Source organism: Pan paniscus, chromosome 11 (assembly GCF_029289425.2).
Source record: "Pan paniscus chromosome 11, NHGRI_mPanPan1-v2.0_pri, whole genome shotgun sequence".
Taxonomy (NCBI): domain Eukaryota; kingdom Metazoa; phylum Chordata; class Mammalia; order Primates; family Hominidae; genus Pan; species Pan paniscus.
In genome coordinates, this window is record NC_073260.2 from 18524842 (window position 1) to 18544202 (window position 19361).

General features: G+C 39.5%; 1 protein-coding gene across 3 annotated transcripts in view; it reads left to right on the plus strand.

Annotated features, from left to right (window-relative positions):
* PSMD5 (proteasome 26S subunit, non-ATPase 5) overlaps positions 1-19361 on the plus strand; it is a 45867-nt gene that overhangs the window by 22255 nt on the left and 4251 nt on the right. Inside the window, exons 9-10 of one of the 3 annotated variants that reach the window (XM_003833094.7) lie at positions 39-179; positions 2853-4688. In XM_003833094.7, coding sequence (XP_003833142.1) covers positions 39-179; positions 2853-3110 — 399 coding nt within the window. In that variant the 3' untranslated portion in view covers positions 3111-4688. Of the gene's footprint in view, positions 1-38; positions 180-2852; positions 4689-5253; positions 8801-19361 lie in introns of those variants that run through there. The other 2 variants (XM_008958613.6, XM_034928951.3) reach the window with 2 other exon arrangements.

Sequence of the window (19361 nt, forward strand, 5' to 3'; positions counted from 1 at the left end):
GTTAACTTTTGATGAGATTTTCCTTTTCTTTCCTGTAGCCTGAGCAGCAGACTGATGACCTTCTGAGGATGACAGAATCCTGGTTTTCTTCTTTATCTCGGGATCCACTGGAGCTCTTCCGTGGCATTAGCAGTCAGCCCTTCCCTGAACTACACTGTGCTGCCTTAAAAGTGTTTACGGTAGGTATTCACTTCCATAGGTCCTTCTGGGACCCTGCCAGCTCAACACTTGAGTACTTAACAGTGAGCCAGAGCCTGTGCCATCTCTGGGGATGCACAAGTGCATAGTATAGTTTCTACCTTCTGCTACCTTAGAGACTAAGTAAGGAGACAGATGTGTAAACAGATTGTTTCAGTAAAAGATATTAGGTGCTGTTTGAGGTTTGAACAGGATGCTATGGGATCACACAGTTAATTCCAGACTTTTTATCTGCCATCCTCTATTAACCCAGCCCTGGTCTTCCTAATCCTTATTTCCCCTGCAGAAAATAAAGCTTCGGGCACCTAATGCTCCAGTGGTACCAAACTGTTTGTTTTGTGTCTCTGGACCTTTGCTGGGGTCTCCGTATCTAACACTCTTCCTTAACTTTGCTTCTTAACCTCTTACTCGTCAAGGACTAACTCCTTGTGTTCAGCACACTTTGCCCAGATTGACAAGGTTGAGTTAAACAATGTTGGTTCTCATATGTTGCATTTATTTATTCAGCAAATATTTGTTGAGTTTCCGTTTTTGCTCAGTGAAGGGCATACAACAGTGAAGAAAATATATAAAGACCTTCCTTTCATGTAGTTTCCTGTCTATTGAAGGAGCCAGGCAGTAAATATAATTGTACAGTTACTTATATAATTACAGCTGTGGTAAGGATTATACCTTTGTGTTCTATTTGTTGTATTATTTTGCAAATGTTTATTTATCGACCTGTCTTACCTATTAAGTAGAGTTGGCTGAGAGCAGGAAGCATATCTGATTTATCTTTGTAGCCCCAGCATAGCAAGATAGTAATCGCTTTAGTAATCATATCAATAATGGGATCTCAGACAGTATACATGGCCTAGACTGGGAGGGAATAAGGAAAATGGCAGGGACAAAAGAGGGTAGGCTTCCTGAGGATGTGATACAGGATCTGGGTCTTGAAGGATACACGTATTCCTATAATCTTCAGAAACATTTTTTTTTTGAGACAGAGTCTCGCTCTGTCGCCCAGGCTGGAATGCAGTGGCGTGATCTTGGCTCACTGCAAGCACCACCTCCCGGGTTCACGCCATTCTCCTGCCTCAGCCTCCCGAGCAGCTAGACTACGGGCGCCCACCACCATGCCCGACTAATTTCTTTTTGTATTTCTAGTAGAGATGGGGTTTCACTGTGTTAGCCAGGATGGTCTCGATCTCCTGACCTCGTGATCCGCCCGCCTCGGCCTCCCAAAGTGCTGGGATTACAGGCATGAGCCACCGCGCCTAGCCAGAAACATTTCTTTAAGACTGCTTCACCCTTGTAAATGGTCATTGTATGAGATGGCCATTTTGGCTCCTGCTTAGTATTTTCATTATTAGTTTATTTTGGTTTTGCTCTTCTACCTTATCCTGTGCTTAGCTGGTTCCATTGTAGAAATAATTTTCTATTTACTGGTTGGGATAACTATTTTTATTTCTGCCTACCTTCATGCTTGGTTGTGAAGCAGGCCAAAGTTTCTCAAACATTAATCTTAGGAATCTTATTAAAATGTAGATTCTAATTCAGTAGTTGTGGGGCAGAGCCTGGGATCCTGAATGTCTAACAAGCTCGCAGGTGTTGCTGATGCTACTTGTCTGTGGAACACATTTTGAGAGGAAAAAACTAGGCCATAAACTTGATTGTTACTTCTTTTTCATTAAAACGTAATAGGTTTTGAAAAACTTAATCTTAAAATTTGGAAAAGACTTAGAAGTAGAATTTTTTAAAATCACAGAAAGTTATACCTTTTGGTGTATTCCCTTTTAGTTTTTGTATTAGTGTGTGTTTATTTTTGGTGAAATATTTCAAACATAGTTGTATCTTGCTACCTCTGCCCAGTCCTATTCCCCTTCCTCTGTTCTTAGATAAAATCACTATCACAAAGTCAGGGCCCATAAATGATTTCATATTTCTACTACATATTGTGTGTATCCTTAAATAAAACACAGTATTTTAGATATTCATAAACTTTGTAAGTGGTATCATGCTGTTTGTATCATTCCATTAGGTTGGTGCAAAAGTAATTGCAGTTTTTGCTTTTTTTTTTTTCTCTTCAGTGTTACGTTTTTTTAAAATTTGTCTATGTTAAAAGAGGCAGTTAGAAAGTTGGTATTTCATTGAATAGCCACAATATATCATTCTTCTGTAAATGAAGATTTAGATAGTATCTTACAAATGATACCACAATGAACATTCTTGAAAATGTTTGTGCACTATATGAGTATCTTGAGGTTAGTCTTTTCTACTTTAGTTTTTATTTTTCCACTGTTGTAATCATGCATTGTTTATAATTTGAATCTGCTTTTTTTATATAACAGGTTTACCTGTATCATTTCCTATTTTTTGTAAACATTATTGTTAATGTTTATTTTTATTGCTATATACCATAATTTACTTAACCATTCTCCCATTATTAGATATTTATATTGTAACTTTCACACTATTATGAACATTTTTGTATACAAAGATTTTTCATATTTAAGATTATTTTATTAAGTTAGATTCTTAGGAAGGAATTTACTTAGACAAAAGGTAACATTTTTAAAGTTCATGTTGCCAGATTTCTTTGTAAATATTGTGCCATCCCATTAACAAACAACTTCCACTCAGGGGAATTGTATTCTTTCTGCCTTCCATTTCAGGCCATTGCAAACCAACCCTGGGCTCAGAAACTTATGTTTAACAGTCCAGGTTTTGTAGAATATGTGGTGGACCGGTCTGTGGAGCATGACAAAGCTTCAAAGGATGCCAAATATGAACTAGTGAAAGCACTTGCCAATTCCAAGACAATTGCAGAAATCTTTGGGAACCCAAATTATTTGAGGCTCAGAACTTACCTGAGTGAAGGGCCATACTATGTGAAACCTGTTTCCACGACAGCAGTAGAAGGAGCCGAATGATTTCTTCTAGAGCTCATGTAGAGGACCACGTTTTGACCAAAACTTCTCCTAAGGCATTTGACTCCATCTATATTTCACAAAAGAGACTTCCTTTCCCCAAGAATTATCATGGAATGTCAGATGTTACTTTGTCACCAACACTGTTATATTTCTACATTGAAATGCAAAGTGGAACTAGGAGTTTGGAATGCATTAAGAGCAGGCAAGCTTGGTCATAATAGATCCAGTGTTTTTCAGATTCCTTTCACTGCCTTAATCTTTGCAACAAGGTGGAAGTTTTTTTCTTCCCTCAAAATTTTCATGGACATGCAATCTTATCTAAAAGCCTGCTTCAGGGCTGGGCGCGGTGGCTAACACCTATAATTCCCAGCACTTTGGGAGGCCAAGATGGGCAAATCACTTGAGTCTAGGAGTTCAAGACCAGCCTGGCCAATATGGCAAAACCCCGTCTCTACTAAAAATATAAAATCAGCCAGGCATGGTGGCGCACACCTATAATCTCAGCTACTCAGGAGGCTGAGGCACGAGAATCGCTTGAGCCTGGGAGGCAGAGGTTGCAGTGAGCTGAGATCTTGCCACTGCACACCAGCCTGGGCAACACAGCAAGACTCTGTCTCAAAAATAAATGAATAAAATAAAAACCTGCCACCAAATTATTTCTGGATTCTCTTCACTATCTTTTTTTTTCTTTTTGGTCCTTTTTCCGTTTCTGATTCCACTTTCAAAGTCTTGGATATATTCTTTGAAAAATGAGTAGTATGGAATATTAAGATTATGTTCCTTATACTCAGAATACTTTTTATGAGCTCTCTTGGTTTTTTGTTACTATTATTCCTTTGAAAAAAAGACTTAAAATATCTAAAAAATGTTTATAGTGTTCATGTAATTTTTTTTTTGCTGTTTACCAATGAAATTTGCCCTGTTGTGGTTTTGGGGGAGGAAAAGTGATAACATGCTAATCAGAAGGATTCCTAAACTGTCATTTCATTTATTGGTAGGTCATGATTGTTGAGGGTTTTGCTTTGGATTTTTCATACCTATAAAGTCAATCTTGAGTTGATCAGAGAAAGGGAAACTTACTCCTAATAAACAGACTCAGAACAGAAGGGACATATGCATAAATCAGGATACCATCTCATTAATTTACAAAGGATAATCTTTCTTTTCATTGACAACACCTACACCCACCTGTTTTCCAGTGTTCTTCTCTCTAAACAGCAAAGCCAAAGCACTCTGCACACCAAATCACCTGTTCAGAGGTTTATGCATGAGCATATTTCTTTTAGGCCGTGGTGAAGTTGATAAACCACCCCTGCTTTGTAACAAAATTATTTTAAAGTGACTGGAATTATCTAGTCCCCAGATTGATCATCTCCCCTGGCAACGTGACTCTCTTTTTTGTGTGTGTTTCCATGCTGACTAGTCCCCTACTGTTAATATCACTACTAATTAGGCTATAGCCAGGTCTTTCCTGGCCTGAGAAATATTCTCTTAAAATGACCTTTGTTTTAATCTCATTCATGATGTTGATTTTTTTTCAATGTGGTACAATATATACAATAAAATTTGTCATAACTATTTTAAGTGTACAGTTCAGTATATTACATATGTTCATAAGTTGTACAACCATCACCACCATCCATCTTCAGAATTACTTTCATCTTATACAATTGAAACTGTATTCATTAAACAATAACTGTCTATTCCCTCTTTTCCCCAGCCTCTGGCAACCACCATTCTGCTTCATGACATTGATTTTATTCACTTAACATCAGATTTTGGGGGGATGCCCTCTCTCCTATGTATGGTCTACACATTCTGATTTTTTTTTTAGATTGAATAAAATTTGTAAATCATTATTTTCATTTCATAAGTAAACACCTGTTGACTGCCTATTATGTTCTTGGGATTGGGGAAGGTGCTAGACATTGGCCTAAGTGCCAAGTGCATCTCATTTAATTTTTACATCCCTGTTTCACAGATGAGGAAACCAAGACTTTCAGTAGCTTATCTGAAAATCACACAAGAAGAAAGTGTCTTATATTGGAAGAAAATAGGTCAATAGAAAATTAGAGAGTATAAGAAGTACAATAATAGAGGAAAACAGAAAACACGTCCCCTGACTTTAGGAAATGTTTTCCAGGGAAGGAAACACCTGCATCTTGAAGAACTAGTAGGAGGCAATCAAGTGAAGAATACAGTGGAGTAGCAAAGCAAGACAGCAGGTACACATGAAAAGAAGAGAACATGTTTGAGAAACTACAAGTAATTCAATATGACCAATGCCTAGGATTTAAAGGGAAATTTTTGCAAAATTCTTTATCATTATTACTAATAATAGCTACCATTTCTTAGCATTGATTTTATGTTGTTAGGCACTTGGCATGCATTTTCTTACTTTATCATCATAATAGCCATAAAAGTTATGTATCATTTCACAGACAAAGGCACTAATCTGGGAAATTAAGTACTTTGTACAGGTCGCAAAGCCAGAATATTAATCTGATTTTCTGAGGATTAGTTGTACTCCCCTTTTGTCACTTGGTTATATTTTGAAGGTAATAGTAGCTAACAGTTACTGAGTTTTTAATGTGTCCCAAGCATTTTCTAAGAGGTTTTCATGTATGAACTCATGTGGCCATCGTCACACTTCCAGGAGTTATATAACAAAACCAAGGCACAGCAAAATTCAGGAACTTGCGCGAGATCACATAGCAAATAAGAGAAGTCAACATTTCAACCTAGGCTGTTTAACATAGAATATATGTTCCTAAATACTGCCTTTTCCTCTTAGTGAACATTTACTATGGACCAAATCCATTGACAAACACTTGACATATCTCATGTAGGCCATCAACCACACAAAGATTGAGTTTGTACATAAACAGGGTCAGGATGACTTAACAACATATCAAAAAATCTGGTCTAATAAGTATCATGGCAGGGACTTTCAAGGTATATAACTTTGGGAACACCTAAAAATCTCAAGAGCCCCAAGATGGGAACTACTGATCTAATCATTACACAAGAGAAATCAGAAAGTGTGTGTTGTGGGTTGAATAATGTTCCCCAAAAATATGTGTTCAACTTCAGGTACCCCCAGTACCTGTGAACATGATCATATTCCTCAATGGAGAGGAAGCCAGGTGCAGTGGTCACGCCTGTAATCCCAGCACTTTGGGAGGCGGAGGCGGGTATATCACCTGAGGTCAGGAGTTCAAGACCAGCCTGGCCAGCATGGTGAAACCCCATCTCTACTAAACATAGAAAAATTAGCTGGGCATGGTGGCACATGCCTGTAGTCCCAGCTACTTAGGAGGCTGAGGCAGGAGAATTGCTTGAACCCGGGAGGCAGAGGTTGCAGTGATCCAAGATCACACCACTGCACTCCAGCCTGAGCGACAGAGTGAGACTCTTGTCTCTAAATAAATAAATAAATGGAAAGGAGGTAGGGCATCTTTGCTGATGTAATCAAGTTAAGATGACATTAGGGTGGGCCCTAATCCAATGAGTAGTGTCCTTACAAGGAAATTTGGACACAGAGACACCCAGAGGGAAGATGATGTGAAGTTACTGACACACAGCAGTCCATGTAAAGGTGAAGGCAGAGGTTGAAATTACACGTTTGCAAGCCACAGAACGTCAAGGATTGCTGGCAACCAGCAGAAGCTACAAGAAACAAGGAAGGATTCTCCCAACAGGCTTCAGAGAGAACAGGGCGCTGACACCTTGATTTCAGCCTTCTAGCCTCAAAAACATGAGAGAATAAGTTCCTGCTGTTTTAAGTCACCCAGTTTGTGATACTTTATTATAGTATCCCTAGGAAATGAATATAGGGTATATTTCATGACATGAAATGTGAATTTGTTGCACCCATCTGTGAAATACTGCCTAAGTAGAACTTGACAAAAGTTAGACATCCAACTCTTTACACTAGTGAAGTTTTAAGCTAATATAAACAGAGGGCTAATAGATTCAAATTACTTGCAGTTCTACCACCCAGATTACTAAAATGTTTCCTGCTTGCAGACAAGAAACCTTTTTTTTTTTTTTTTTTTTTTTGAGACAGAGTCTTGCTCTGTCACCCAGGCTGGAGTACAGTGGTACGATCTTGGCTCACTGCAACTTCCGCCTCTGGGGTTCAAGCGATTTTCGCATCTCAGCCTCGTGACTAGCTGGGATTACAGACGTGCGCCACCATGCCCGGCTAATTTTTGTATTTTTAGTAGAGACAGGGTTTTACCGCGTTGGCCAGGCTGGTCTCGAATGCCCAACCTCAGGTGATATGCCTGCCTCAGCCTCCCAAAGTGCTGGGATTACGGGCATGAGCTACCGCACCCGGCCAAGAATAACATTTTATTACAAAAATTCCCCTATTTAAGGTTTTCCTTTTAATTCTGAGCATTCACCACCATCACTGAGTCACTGCTGCCATCACTGAGTCATAACAGTACCATAGAATGATTTTTAAAAGTCCACTAATTATAAAGCAAAATAAGACTTGGTTACATTTTTCTTGGTTATAGATATGTAAGCGCACACACACACACACACACACTTTTTTTCCACAATGTATTCTGTGTATAAGGGCCCTTTCTTCCCTTGGTCAGTCCCTGTCATATAAGTCTGATGGGAGAAGGTCTACAGGGAGTATCCCTGGCAGACTGACCAACTCAGGTGTATGTATGTAGGATGATTAGGTTATCCTCAAACAGGTATTGAACACTTGAATCTACTTCACCAGGGCAATAAGTTAGGCACAGAAGGTGGTTTGGACCTTTGGGATGCACCTGTGGATTTTAGGGCTCTGTCGTGGCTGGCAGAGTCAGAGGATGATGGGAGCCTTTTTCTCCAGTCGAAGGGTGGGATCCTGCTGCCTGGTCACCCCAGTGTAGTGTAGGTGCCACAAGTGCTCAGGGCTAGGATACCACTGCCCACCTATATCACACCAGGTACCAAGGGCATCTGAGGGTAACAGATGTGAGGAATTGGGAGGCAGGGACAGAGAAGAGAGAAATATCTGGCTGATTCTTGGTGGAGGGGGGTGGGAAAAGCAAATGGAGCTAATATTATCAGGGTGTCTCTCATTCAAGTTCTGTTAGTCTTCAACCTCCCTGAGCTTCAGAGAGCAGAAAAGATGGCCACCAGTGAGGACAGTGGTGGTGTTCCTGCCATGGCCCAACTAGGAGACACCCATCTTCTGAAAAGGAAGCCCCCAAGCAGCATGTGTATCACAAAATTCATGAATAAGCACAGCCATGAAAGGCAGATTGGAGCTGGGGATGTAGATGGCTTCCAGGTGGACGCAAGAGGAGGAAGAGTGACCATATGTTCAGGGACACCCAGATGTTAGGAAGTCCAGGCCCCATGTAGCACCATTTCTGGAGCTGAGGGTTCAGTTGGAATGTACACTAGTGAGAGCCTGCTGCCCACAAGTTGCTCAGCCCCTCCTGAGAACATGCCCTGACAAAATGACCAATCTTGGTGTATGTGTGTAGAATGATTAGATTATCCCCAAGCAAATATCAGATACTTGAATGTACTAAGATTTCTGGATATAGTATACTTTGTCCTCCTTCACAGGCATCCCCAGAGGTTTGGAAAGTTTTATATAGGATGCTTGATTAGTCCTTTCTGATATTTGTAAACATTTCCCAATAAAGCTGCATATTCATCTGTCCTTTAATAAAGCACTATTGAAATATGATGACATATAGGGAAAGCCTGTTTGTGCTCTACAGGCTTGTGAAAAGGTGCTAGAATCAAATACTTGAAAATGAGTTGAAACATCAGAGACACCCCATAAGCCATATGTGGCATGGGCATCTGAACCTAATGTGGAAGCGTATAAACATATTCTCTAGCCCTAAGGAAAAAAAAAAAAAGAGAGACCATGAAGAGAACATCTTGAAAGAGCCTGAGAGGGGAGGTCACCAAGATGGCAGGATAGGAGTTACCAACCTTCAGCCTTCCACAAAAAACAAAACACAAAAACAAACAAATATAGACAGCTATTTACAAACCTAACTAGCCCAAAAGATCTGAAGGGTTCATTAAAGAATCTGCAGCAAACTAACCTGGGCAACATAGCAAGACCCTGTAGTAAAAAAAAAAAAAATTAATTAGCCTGGCATGGTGGCACACACCTGTGGTCCCAGCTACTTAGGAGGCTGAGGCAGGAGGATTGCTGGAGCCCTGGAAGTTGAGGCTACAGTGAGCCATGATCATGCACTACACTCCAGCCTGGGTGACAGAGACCCTGTCTCAAAAAAAAAAAAAAAAAATCTTCAGCAACACAATGAAGCAAAAAATACAGAGAATATAGAAAGGACTGCTGGTAACATTGGCATAGCTGAGAATTGGCATCACTCACTGCACCCCACTCAGCAAGTGCCCTTGCCACCCCTACACAGGGGAAGATCTTTACATAGTGAAACTAGCCTATAAATTCTGGAGGAGGTGACTGTTCCATCTCATGTGCATACATTACCATAAAAGCACCAAGAAATATGACAAAACAAGGAGACATAACATCAACCAAAGAACACAATCATCTCCCAGTAGCTGACCCCAAAGAAACAAAGGTAACAAATTACCTGACAAAGAATTCAAAATATTTCTTTTAAGAGAGCTGAGCAAACTGCAAGAAGATATAGAGAAACAATTCATGAAATTGGGGGGAAGTGATCAAAATAAGAAATTTAACAGAGACTGAAATTATTTTTTAAAAATCCAGAAATTCAGGAACTGCAATAAGCGTCCAGGAAATGCAAAGTAAAACCATATTGAAATATCATCTCACCCCAGTTATAATGGCTATTATCAAAAGAACAAAAAATAATAAATGCTAGCAAGGATGCAGAAAAAAAGGGAATGCACTATCGTAGGAAGTAAATTAGTACAGCCATTATGGAAAATAGTCTGAAAGGTTCTGAAAAAAACTAAAAATAGAACTACCATATGATCCAGCAATCCTGCTGTTGGGTATTTACAGCTGTTGGGTATTTGATGTACTGATGTACATCAAATCAGTACATCAAAAGGATTCCTGCACCCTCATGTATATTGCAGCACTATTCACAATAGCTAAGATATGGAATCAACCTAAATGTCCACTAACAGATGAATGGAAAAGGAAAATGTGATATATATATACACAGTGAAATATTATTCAGCCATAAAAAAGGATAAAAATCCTTGTCATTTTCAGCAACATGGATTAGCCTGGAGGACATTATGTTAAGTGAAATAACTCAGGCACAGAAAGATAAATACCACATGTTCTCATTCAATTGTGGGAAGGAGCACAAAATTGAGCTTATAGAAATAGAAGAATTATGAACCAGGTGCAGTGGCTCATGCCTGTAATCCCAGCACTTTGGGAGGCTGAGGCGGGTGGATCACCTGAGGTCAGGAGTTCAATACCAGCCTGGGCAACATGGTGAAACCCCATCTCTACAAAAATACAAAAATTAGCCGGGCATGATGGCAGCTGCCTGTAATCCCACCTACTCAGGAGGCTGAGACAGAAGAATTGCTTGAACCTGGGAGGTGGAGGTTGCAGTGAGCCGAGATCATGCCATTGCACTCCAGCCTGGGTGACAGAGCGAGACTCGGTCTCAAAAAAAAAAAAATTGAATTGAAAAAGAATTATGGTTATTAAAGGCTGGGAAGCAAGGACATAGAGAGGTTGGTTAACAGATACAAAATTACAACGAGATAGGAGGAATAAGTTAGTGTTCTATATAGCACTGTAGGGTGAATATTACTGACAATAATCTACTGTGTATATTCAAAATCTAGAAGAGAAAATTTTGAACATTCCCAACACAAGGAAATGACAAAATTTTCAGGTGATAGATATGGAAACTAGTCTCATTTGCTGATTATGCATTGTATACATGCGTCAAAATATCATTCTTTATCTCATAAATATGTATAATTATTACATGTCAGTTAAAAAGGGGGAAAAATTACCTTTTGTGTATGACAGATAAGTAGCAACATGAAAATAATAGCATAAATATATATGGTACTTACTATGAGTTCTAACTGCTGAACATATTTTAACTCATTGAACTCCCTTAAGAACCCTATGAGCCACATATTATTTTTACCCCATTTCACAGTCGAGGCAATGACTGCACAGAGAGGTTAAGAAAATTGCCCAAGGTTACACAGCTGGGCAGAGATGGGCTTTGAATCTAAGCAGTCTGACTACACAGTCTGTGTTCTTAACCATGATTCTGTATAGTCTCAATGCACTTGTAATAAATATATTCAGTTGGATTAAAAAGATTCTGGAATTGAAAAAATACAATGAATGCAATGAAAAATGCAATAGAGGCCAGGTGCAGTGGCTCATGCCTCTAATTCCAGCACTCAGGGAGGCAGAGGCAGGAGGATCACTTAAGTACAGGAGTTCGAGACCAGCCTGGGCAACGTAGTGAGACCTCATCTGTTCTAAAAATAATGAAAAATCAGCCAGGCATGGTGGTACACACCTGTTGTCCTAGCTAACCAAAAGACAGAGGCAGGAGGACTGCTTGAGTCCAAGAGCTCAAGGCTGCAATGAGCCGCTGCACTCTATCCTGGGTGACAGAGTGAAACTCTGTCTCAAAAAAAAAAACAAAAACAAAAAACAAAAAAACAAAGACATCCAATGAAGGAAAGGAATGTAGGAAAGCATTTAATTATCCCAGTTCCTTTCCAACACATGAATAGATTCAAAATGGAGAAGGATCCTATGAGCATTAAAAAAATGTGGCCTTTCCAGTTTCTGTCAAATACATGAAATAACTCAAACTGCATAGAAAACCTGTTCCTTGTAAGGAATAAGGAAAGCATTCAGATATATCAGGTACCTTCAAAAACATAAACAGATTCACACTTGAGAAAAATCCTATGAATATAAAAAATATAAAATCTTTTGTTCCAGTTTCTTTCAAAAACATGAAAGAACTTATACTGTAGGCAGGACATGGTGGCTCACACCTGTAATCCCAGCACTTTGGGAGGCCAAGGCGGGTGGCTGGACAGATAGGTGAGATTCTTCTCCTATATAAGGCCAGCCTCACAATACTGGACGAGTTATTTGTCTTATTTAATGCACAGAAACCAACACAGAGAGTCAAGGGAAATGAAGAAACAGGAAAATACATTACAAATAAAAGAGCAAGATAATTCTACAGAAACTAACCCAAACGAATGGGAGATATTGTTTGACCTGACAGCAATTCAAAATAATGGTGATAGGCTGCTAGTAGTGGCTCATGCCTGTAACCCTAGCACTGTGGGAAGCTGAGGTGAGTAGATGACTTGAGGCCAGGAGTTTGAGACCAGCCTGTCTAACATGGTGGAACCCCATCTCTACTAAAAATAGAAAAAAAAATAGCCAGGTGTGGTGGCACATGACTGTAGTCCCAGCTACTTTGGAGGCCGAGGCACAAGAATCACTTGAAACCAGGAGGTGGAGGCTGTAGTGAGCCAAGATCATACCACTGCACTTCAGCCTGGACAACAGAGTGGACTCTGTCTCAATAATAATAATAATAACAATAATAATAGTAATAAAGATGCTCTCCAAAGTCAAGAGATCAATATAAGAACAAACTGGGAATTTCAACAAAAAGAAAGTATAAAAAAGTACCAAACAGAAATTACAAATCTGAAGAATACTATAACTAAACTGAAAAATTCAATAGAGGGGTTCAGCAGCAGACCAGATCAAGCAGAAGAAAGGACCAATGAACTTGAAGACAGGTCACTGGAAATCATTCAATCTGGGAGCAAAAATTAAAAAATTAAGGAATGTAGATAATTTAAGAGACTTATGGAACAACATCTATTGAAAAACTTATGCATTGTTAGTGTGCCAGAAGAAGGAGAGGGAGAAAAAGAAAAGCATAGAGAATATATTCAAAGAAACAATGACAGAAAACTTTCCAAGTCTAGGAAAGGAAATTAAAAGCCAGATCCAAGAAGCCCAATATAAATCCAAATGATTTATCCAAGATATATATCCAAGAAGCAAATGATAAATCCAAAGAGACCCACATCAAGACACATCATAATCAAATTGTCAAAAGTTAAAGACAAAGTGAAAGTGCTGAAAGCAGCAAGGAAAAAGCAAATTGTCACATACAATGGAACATATATAAGACTATCAGCAGATTTATCTTCAGAAACCTTGCAGTCAAGAAAGGAATGGAATGGTATATTCAAAATCCTAAAAGGAAAAAAAAAAACCTGCTGACCATGAATACTATATCAAATAATCCTGTCTTTCAAAAATGAAAGGGTGATAAAGACTTAAACAAAAATTGAGAGAGTCTATCACCACTAGGCCTGCCTTACAAAAAATGCTAAAGGGAGTTCTTCAAGCTGAAGGAAGAGGATGCTAAGCAGTAACATAAGAACATATGAAAATATAAAAGTCACTGGAAAAAGTAAGCACATTGTCAAATCCAAATTCTCTATTTCTGCAATGGCAGTGGGCAATGAATTATATCTCTGGTATAAAGTATAAAGATTAAAGTATATAGTATAAAGATTAAATGCAAAACTATTAAAAACAACTAAAGCTACAATAACTGGTTAAAGGATACAAATTATAAAAAGGTATGAAGTGTGGCATCAAAAGCATAAAACATGAGAGGAGGGGGAATAAAAGCATACAGTTTGAGTATGACATTAAAATGAAAATTAAGTTGTTGTCAACTTAAAGTAGCCTGTAATAAGGTGTTTTATGTAAGCCTCAGGGTAATTACAGAGCAAAGCCTATAGTAGACAGACTATAACACAATAATAGTAGGGATTCAGTACTTCATTTTTAACAATAGACAGATCATTCAAACAGAAAATCAATAAGAAAACACTGGACTTGAGCTACACTTTAGACAAAATGGATCTAACAGAAATATACAAAACATTATATCCAAAAGCAATAGAATACACATTCTTCTCAAGCACACACATCACATTATCCAGGATACATCATGTTAGCCCACAGAAAAGTCTTTAAAAATTTAAGAAGATTGAAATCATATTAAGTATCTTTTGTGACCATATTGGTACGAAACTAGACATCAGTAACAGGAGAAATCAAGGAAAATTAATAAATACTTGGAAATAAAATAATATGCTCCTGAACAAATGTTGGGTCAAATAAATTAAAAGGGAAATTAAAAAATATCTTGTGACAAATGAAGACTTGTAAGATACATCAAAAGCAGTTCTAAAAGGGAAGTTCATGGTACTAAATGCCTACATCAAAAGGAAAGAAATATCACAAATTAACAACCTAACATTACATCTCAAGGAAACTATGAAAGAAGAATGGCCGGGTGCAGTGGCTCACACCTGTAATCCCAGCACTTTGGGAGGCCGAGGCGGGTGGATCATGAGGTCAGGAGATCGAGATCATCCTGGCTAACACAGTGAAACCCCATCTCTACTAAAAATACACAAAAAATTAGCTGAGCATGGTGGCGGGCGCCTGTAGTCCCAGCTGCTCGGGAGGCTGAGGCAGGAGAATGGCGGGTACCCGGGAGGCGGAGCTTACAGTGAGCCGAGATCGTGCCATTGCACTCCAGCCTGGGTGACAGAGCGAGACTCCGCCTCAAAAAAAATAAAATAAAATAAAAAATAAAAGAACAAACTGGCCAGGCACAGTGGCTCACGCCTGTAATACCAGCACTTTGGGAGGCCGAGGCGGGTGGATCACCCAAGATCAGGAGTTCAAGACTATCCAGCCTGATCAACATGGCGAAACCCCATCTCTACTAAAAATATAAAAATTAGCTGGGTGTGGTGACGCATGCCTGTAATCTCAGCTACTTGGGAGGTTGAGGCAGGAGAACGGCTTGAACCTGGGAGGTGGAGGTTGCAGTGAGCTGAGATTGTGCCATTGCACTCCAGCCTGGGCAACAAGAGGGAAACTCTGTCTAAAAAACAAACAAACAACAACAACAAAAAAAAACAACAACAAGAAGAAGAAGAAACTAAGGTAGCAGAAGGAAGGAAATAACAAAGATCAGGGCAGAAATTAAAAAAATAGACACCAGAAAAACGACACAAAAGACTAATGAAACTAAGAGTTGTTTTTTTTAAAAGATAAAGTTGACAAACCCTTAGGTAGACTAAATAAGAAAAAAATAGAGATAAGACTCAAGCAGAATCAGAAATGAAAGAGGAGATATTAAAACTGATAACACAAAAACATAAAGAATTGGTTGTGCATGGTGGCTGACACCTATAATCCCAGCACTTTGGGAGGCTGAGGCGGGTGATCACTTGAGGTCAGCAGTTCAAAACTAGCCTGGCCAACATGGTGAAACCCCATCTCTATTAAAAATACAAAAAATTGCCGGGCGCGGTGGCTCACGCCTGTAATCCCAGCACTTTGGGAGGCCGAGGCGGGCGGATCACGAGGTCAGGAGATCGAGACCAAGGTGAAACCCCGTCTCTACTAAAAATACAAAAAGTTAGCCGGGCGTAGTGGCGGGCGCCTGTAGTCCCAGCTACTCGGGAGGCTGAGGCAGGAGAATGGCGTGAACCCGGGAGGTGGAGCTTGCAGTGAGCCGAGATCGCGCCACTGCACTCCAGCCTGGGTGACAGAGCGAGACTCCGTCTCAAAAAAAAAAAAAAAAAAAATACAAAAAATTAGCCAGGCATGATGGCACGCACCTGTAATCCCAGCTACTAGTGAGGTGGGAAATTAAAGAAATAAAGAAAAATAAAATGTAAAAAAAAGAGAGAGAAATAAGCTTTCCTGTATTAGGCTGACTTGTCCCACAGGCAGCGACAGGCACAGCGCAGACCCAGGAAAAGTCTTGCTAATACTATCTAATGTGCCCCGAAGAACTCTTCCAGCACTCCCTCAACATCAGGAGGAGAAAAACAAATTTTCCTTTCTCTTATGGTATGAGTATATAGATTCCTGTTCTCTGTAACTAGTAACTTCAAGTATTGTTTTATCTAAGCAGTGGAGTGAAGGCCATAAACCATCTGAGAAGGCCTGAGGTACAGCCACCTGGGCACCATAGTGAAAGTTATGGATAAGCCCGTGCTAGGCACTAGAGCAAACCTAGATAACAGACATCTGGGCTGCATAACAACGGCCATGTGTAATCCTGAGTTATGAACCTGTCACAATTTGATTAACTGTCTTTGTTCTGCCTCTGTATCCTTGCTTTCATGCCACTATAAGCCTGCTTCAAGCTAGCCCACCCACTTTTTGAAGTGTGTATAAAAGTCAAGTGCTGTCTTTTTTCCAGGCCTAGTTTTTGGATGTTAAGTCTGCTGGGTCTGAGTGCACTCAATAAAGATCCTCCTGTATATACCCCAAGGTCTCTCTGGTCCTCCTGATTCCCACAACACTAGAGAGGCTGAGGCAGGAAAATCACTTGAACCTGGGAGGTGGAGGTTGCCATGAGCCAAGATAACGCCACTGCACTCCAGCACTCCAGCCTGGGCGAAAGAGCAAGACTCCGTCTCAAAAAAAAAAAAGAGAATTTTTAGAGACAACTATGAACAATTATACAACAACAACACGGATAACTTAGAAGAAATGGATACATTCCTGGACACATACAACTTATCAATCCTAAATCATGAGGAAATGGAAAATCTGAACCGACCAGCACAGAGTAAAGAGATTGAATCAGCAATAAAAAATCTCCCACCAACTGCTGAAGCCATCTACCAAACACTTAAAGAAGAATTAATACCAATCCTTCTCAAACTCTCCCCTCAAAACAGAAGAGGGAATACTTTCAAACTCATTTTGTGAGGTCAGCATTACCCTGATAGCAAAGCCAGACAAAGAGACTACATGAAAAGAAAATTACAAGCCACAAATAAACAAGATCCCAGCCAATATCCCTGATAAACATAGGTACAAAAATCCTCAATAAAATACTAGCAAACTAAATTCAACAGCACATGAAAGGGATTATTCATCATAATCCAGTGGGATTTATCCCAGGGATGCAAGGATAGCTCAACATACACAAATCTATAAAGATGATACACTACGTTAACAGAATGAAGGGGACAAAATTATATGAGCATCTCAATAGATGCAAAAAAGGCATATGTTAAAATTCAACATTTTTTCCTGATAAAAACTTTCAAAAATAAAGTATTAAAAGAATGTACCTCAACACAATAAAAGTCACACATGACAAACACATAGCTAACATCATTCTCAACAGAAAAATAAGGTTAAAAGCTTCTCTAAAATCAGAAACAAGACAAGGATGCTCACTCTCACTTCTGTTCAGTATAGTATTGGAAGTCCTAGCCAGAGCAAATAGACAAGAAAAAGAAATAAAATTGGCTGGGTGCAGTGGCTAATGCCTGTAATCCCAGCACTTTGGGAGGCCGAGGCAGATGGATCACCTGAGGTCAGGAGTTCGAGACCAGCCTGGCCAACATGGTGAAACCTCTTCTCTATTAAAAATACAAAAATCAGCCGGGAGTGGTGATGGGTGCCTGTAATCCCAACTACTCAGGAGGCTGAGGCAGGAGAATCCCTTGAACCCAGGAGGCGGAGGTTGCGATGAGCTGAGATCACGCCATTGCACTCCAGCCTGGGCGACAGAGTGAGACTCCATCTCAAAAAAAAAAAAAAAAAAGAAAAGAAAAGAAAAAGAAATAGAATTAGCCAAATAGGCCAGGTGTGGCAGCTCACACCTGTAATCCCAACACTTTGGGAAGCTGAGGCAGGAGGATCACTGAGGCCAGGAGTTCAAGACCACCCTGGGCAACATGGCAAGATCCCATCTCTGTAAAAAATACAAAAATTATCTGGGCGAGGTGGTACACACCTGTATTCTCAGCTACTCGGGGGGCTGAGGCAAGAGGATCTATTGAACTTGGGAGGTCAAGGATGCAGTGAGCTGTGTTCATGCCATTGCACTCCAGCCTGGGCAACAGAGCGAGATCTTGTCTTGAATATATATATATATATATATATATATATGTATATATAAAATATAAAAATTAAAAAAAATATATTTCCAAATAGGAAAGGAAGAAGTGAAACTGTCACTGTTTACTGACAATATGACCTTATAAGAGAAAACCCTAAAGACTCCATCAAAAACTGTTAGAACTGCACTGGGCATAGTGGCTCACACCTGTAATCCCAGCATTCTGGGAGGCTGAGGTGGGCAGATCACCTGAGGTCAGGAGTTTGAGACTAGCCTGATCAATATGGTGAAACCCCGTCTCTACTAAAAATACAAAAATTAGCCGGGCGTGGTGGCGGGCGCCCGTAGTCCCAGCTACTCAGGAGGCTGAGACAGGGGAATTGCTTGAACCTGGGAGGCGGAGGTTGCAGTGAGCCGAGATCGTGCCACTGCACTCCAGCCTGGGCAACAGAGCGAGACTCCATCTCAAAAACAAAAACAAAAACAAAAAACAAACAAACAAAAACTGTTAGAACTGACAACCAAGTTCAGTAAAGTTGCAGGGAAAAAAATCAACTTATGAAAATCAGTAGCATTTTCATATTCTAACAATGTACTATCTGAAAAAGAAAACTATCCTTTTTATAATAGCATCAAAAGAAAAAAAACCCAAAATACTTACGAGTAAATTTAAATAAGGAGGTCAAAAAATCTGTGTAATAAAAACTATAAAATGTTGATGAAAGAAATTGAAGATGACACAAATTACAGAAAAGATATGCCACGTTCATGGATTGGAAGGACTAATGTTAAAATGTCCCTGCTACCTGAAGCCACATATTCAATTCAAACTCTAGTAAAACTCCAATGATATTTTTCACAGAAATAGAAAAAAAATCCTAATATTCATATGAAAATGCAAAAGTCTTTGAACAGCTGAAACAATCTTGAGCAAAAATAACAAAGCCGAAGGCATCATACTACTGGATTTGAACATCTGTTACAAAGCTACAGTAATCTAAACAGCATGTACACTATAAAAATAGACACACAGACCAATGGAACACAATAGAGAGCCCAGAAATAAATTCATTCATTGATAGTCAATTGATTTTTGATAAAGATGCCAAGAACACTGAATGGGAAAAAGATAGTCTTTACAATGAATGGTGCTGGGAAAACTGGATGGATATCTACCTGCAGAATAATAAAAGTATACCCTCATCTCACACTATATACAAAAATCAACTCACAACGGATTAAAGACTTAAATGTAAGACCTTAAATGTAAGACCTGTACAACTACTAGAAGAAAACATAGGTGGGGGAAGCTCCA